This window comes from Coloeus monedula, assembly GCF_965178545.1.
Source record: "Coloeus monedula genome assembly, chromosome: Z".
Classification (NCBI taxonomy): domain Eukaryota; kingdom Metazoa; phylum Chordata; class Aves; order Passeriformes; family Corvidae; genus Coloeus; species Coloeus monedula.
In genome coordinates, this window is record NC_138822.1 from 49,498,462 (window position 1) to 49,502,954 (window position 4,493).

At 38.3% G+C, this 4,493-nt stretch overlaps 1 protein-coding gene across 1 annotated transcript; it reads right to left on the reverse strand.

The window, feature by feature from the left end:
• Positions 1-1,791: 1,791 nt before the first annotated feature.
• DIRAS2 (DIRAS family GTPase 2) lies at positions 1,792-2,391 on the reverse strand (the record flags this gene model as incomplete). The annotated part of the gene is made up of 1 exon (XM_082301974.1): positions 1,792-2,391. The coding sequence occupies one exon, from the start codon at positions 2,389-2,391 to the stop codon at positions 1,792-1,794; it is 600 nt and encodes a 199-aa protein (XP_082158100.1).
• Positions 2,392-4,493: the final 2,102 nt, after the last annotated feature.

The window sequence follows — 4,493 nt, forward strand, 5'->3', positions numbered from 1 at the left end:
TCCTTTCTAGACAGCGCTAGTAGCAATTCATATGTATACTCTACCTCTGAAACGTCTGCACATTTCTTACAAAACTGGAAGGTAAGAAAGCAATAACTCTGAAAGGAACAAGGTAGCAATTTTTAATGCAAAAACTGCATTTGAGCATCCCCTAGAAGATATTTATAATGCAGTAGCATGCAGGCTAATAATATTAGTGCTCAACTTCATTTTCCCATGTTTCTTGACATAAACATTTACTAAAAATATGGTAGGCTCTTTTTGTTGGTTCAAAGCAATTCCTAAGGTACAAATTGTGACTTACACAATTTTAATGTATTCTTTAAAAATTGTATGTGCTCATTTTATCTTAGATGGCCTTTGTTATCACTAGGGTACATACTTCAGTCATTCATATTCGTTTTTAAAAAAGCTTTATAGGGACATCCAGGACAGCTCACATTTTTTACTCTTTTCCACTTTCAAAGGTTTTGAGAAGAGCAGTTTCCCCTGACAGGATGTTTTAAGTAATGTGTTTTCTATTCTGAACTTTGTATTGCATTATAACACAGTCCTGACTGCAACTCTTAATATGCCAGATCCTAAAGTGCTTATCCCAGAAAACCTCCTTTTAGAGACTCTTGTGGGCACTAACTTCAGATATATATTTGGTTCTATAAATAGTCACAGCAGTTCAAATCATGAGTTTAAATGGCAAATATAAAATACTTCAGACAATATAAAGGCAATAGATCTCATAGTGCAGGAACATAAACCCTTTTAACTGGAATACAGTAATGTAAAGAAGTATCACTGAACTAATCTGATAATTTGAATAAAAACTTTGTATACTACGCCAACCCCTCTCCAAGGGTACCACCAGTTCAAAAGACATTCCATTCATACACTAACCACACCGTGTGTTCATTTAACCAGCAGCAGCATTACAGCTGAGTCTCTCCCACAGAGGCTTTTGTAGGGGACTCCGCAATCAGTTCTCCCTGGGGAAGCTTTCTGGTTTTATATGTAACCCATTCTATCTGGCATTCTCCTCAAAGAAATGTCTGTTCTGAAATATATTTGAGCCAGAAACTCAGGTCATTCTTGGAGCAATGAGTCCAGAAAACATGATCTCCAGCTCTCTTACAGGGACTGGCTTTTGCACAACCTTCAGTTAAAACACTGCATCACACTAGAAAGAAGTATCATGCTGGTGGGGTAGAGGTAATATCTATTCCTTTTGACTGATATCCCCACGCTTCCTTTTACTGTGCAATAGTTCTATTATTCAGCTGGTCCAAGACTATCTTATGCACACTCTCCAACCAGTCAATAATGAAAATGGCACAGAATTGTTTATCCACAGCATTCTTGAAGGAAATGATTAACACCATCCAGCATGCATTTGTATGTTCTAGGTTTCTTCACAACTATGTCTTTGTTTTTCTTCTGATATTATACATGGCTTTCTCTTGCAATTATATGCAAATGGAGATAATACTAAATTGATTTTTCAAGTCTTTCATATTATGTGAATGATGAAAATTCTTTATTTTTGTAAATTACAAAATAATGTATTCTGGGAAATCTTTTGTTTTCTTCCTGGTTTACTTTAATTGATTGCGAGAGTCCACATATTTTTATTTTTCAGGGTTTTTTATAGCAATCACAGTACCTCGTTTTTTAAATTTCCAATTGTTTCTTTTAAAACAGATACTGATAAATAGGACCTTGCGTGGTTGTTTTCTGTGTATGGGTTTTACATGCGTATTTTCAGATGACACTTCATAGCTGACTTCTGACAGTGCAATTTCACATCACCACACATTTGCCTTTCAGCTTCTCCTTCCTTTTCTGTTGCTTGCTTTTTTTGCCATCAATTTGCAAACTCACAGTCCTGCGTTTCTCCAAGTTTAGCAATTCTTGGAATAACTCTTTCACATTGTGGTTCGTCTTAGCAGAGGTCTCCATGAAGGCACATTTCCACTTCTTAGCCATGGCTTCTCCGTCACTGCTTTCTACCTCTCGATTTTGGTTCTCATCATTTTTGTTCCCCACCAACATTATTGGAATGCTTTCTATGTCTCCTTTAATCTGACATATTTGTTCGTAGATTGGCTTGAGCTCCTCCAAGGACTGTCGGCTGGTGATAGAGTAAACCAAAATAAAAGCATGTCCTTTAGAAATAGAGAGACGTTGCATGGCTGGGAATTGATGGCTCCCTGTAGTGTCAGTTATCTGCAAAGTGCATATGCTCTTATCACAGCTGATCACCTGCCGATAGGTGTCTTCAATGGTAGGGATGTAGCTCTCTCTGAAAGTGCCCTTCACAAATCTCAAGACCAAAGAACTTTTGCCCACTCCTCCAGCTCCAAACACAACTACCCTATAATCATTGCTTTGCTCAGGCATGCTTCTCTGTGTGCCACTTGCTCAGCTAGGGCAGAAAACCTAGGAGAGAAAACAACAAGAACAAGAAGACAGACATTAGTACAGGTACATGTGTAGAGTGCATGCTGTGGTATCTTTCCCAATAAGAGAAATAAACATGATGTAAATGATGGCATACTAGTTGTAGTAATTTAAGAAGTCTTGCAGGGGGTTACAGAATGATTTATTTCAGTAGTAAATTTAGGGTTCGCAATCCAGTCTGGACTGGTAACAAAAGACCATCTTCATCACTTCATGGCTGATTTTAAAATACATCATGTGTTTCAGTATTCTTCCTACTGGACTAAAGTTGACAGAACTAAAGTGTTGCATCTGGAAATTTCAACAAGGCCAAGGCCTGAACAAACTGTAGAAAGGGAATTACTCTTCTGTATCTAAAATAGGTCTAAAATAATAGTTGAAACAGATCACTGTACAGGTGTATGTTAGTCAATTACTCTGAATATTCCAGCTCTTCAGTAGTTAAGGAATTTATCTCCACTACAACTGGACTACAGTTCTGAGTGGCAACTAAGATATATTTGTAGGCTATTCAGCAACAGCACCTACTGAGCTTTGTTTTTAACTCCATGGGAATATGTGTCCCATTTCAGTCTGTTTTGCCACTGGCATTTCGGGTCAAAGAGTACATTTTGATAAACTCAGATTGCTCACATTCAGTCTGCCTTTTCATTCCAATATTTATCTTGCAGCAGAGGATATTTGACACGAGACTGGCTGTACTTAGCAGAGAGGTTCTGCAGACGTATTCATAACATTTGTAGTGGCTTGTGTTGCCAAGGTTAGCAAGTGCATATGTCAAAGGTCACAAAATTCTGCGATTCCTGCAGTCAGTTCCCTTTGACAAAACCCACTATATAGGAGGACCACAAATATTGATGAAATTGTTAAATAATGGAAATGGTAAAAATTTTCACGTTTGCAAGCTGTAGCTGTTTTAAAATTCATTGAAATAAAAGCGAAGATGAATTTGTGCTCCCATCAGTAGCAGCTCAATGGGTACACAGCACATACAAGCCTTTTTATATTTAGTGAGATTTAAGCAAATAAACACTAAAAAATTGAACACTAAAAATTGAAGAGAGCATAAGATATTGTTACTTTTCAGGCCAAATCTAGATATATAAGGGATACACATGGAAAAAACTGCAAAATTTGCTGCATCTGTATTGTTCTGAAGGAAATGGGCGGGTTTTATAGGGAACTTTGCCCAAGTGCCTTAATGGCACCAAGTGATTAAATTTGCCTGTTTTAATTTTGCAGTAGCAGTAGCAGTAAATCCAGAACAACCCAAAGAATTTCTTTCCTTTTGAAAGAAAGCCTTCAAGTTATTTCTTCAATGCAGCAGAAGGAGTGACTGCATTGCAGGGAGTGATTTTAAGTTACCTTTTACCTGTCCAGCAGCAGGACAATACTGATGCCATAGAGGTATGGCTGTTATTGGACCCACCCATGCCCTCATCCCAGTTGCAAGCTCATGCCAAATTTTCTTTTTCTGCATTTTGATGCTGTTGCTCTTTGTGCCAGTTAGGCTTAAGCTAAGGCAATGCATGCTGCACTAATATCTACAATTTGTTATTCAGACATATCCTGATGTTGTTATCCTTCTTGTCCAGGGCATCCTACAGCGTCCTCATTTTAAGGTCTGAGTAAGCTGAAAACATCTGTCTTTACATAATGTGTCGGGTGAAAGGGTTGTACTTCCTCATCTGCCATACCATAGGCAGAATAACCAGTGCAACTGGGGATGGTGATCCTGAGGCAAAGTGCAGGGCTGCCGCAGCTCTGTTTACCCAGCCTGGCTTCAGGCAGAAGGCAGCTTCACCCCTTCCATCTCTCCTGTGCTACATTCACTGTCACTCTGAGAGGCTTGTTTAAATATAGGAAAGATTGATAAATAAGAGTGTTCATCCTGAGGCAATGAAGCAAAATTGTTTTTCTGACAGCAGAATTCAAGGACTGGAAAGAAAAAGTAGCCTCAGAAAAAACACTTATGTGTGTGTTTATAGAAGAGGTAAAACCCTCTGAGGAACAGAGAAAATGAGTGAGCAGCTCATGATGTT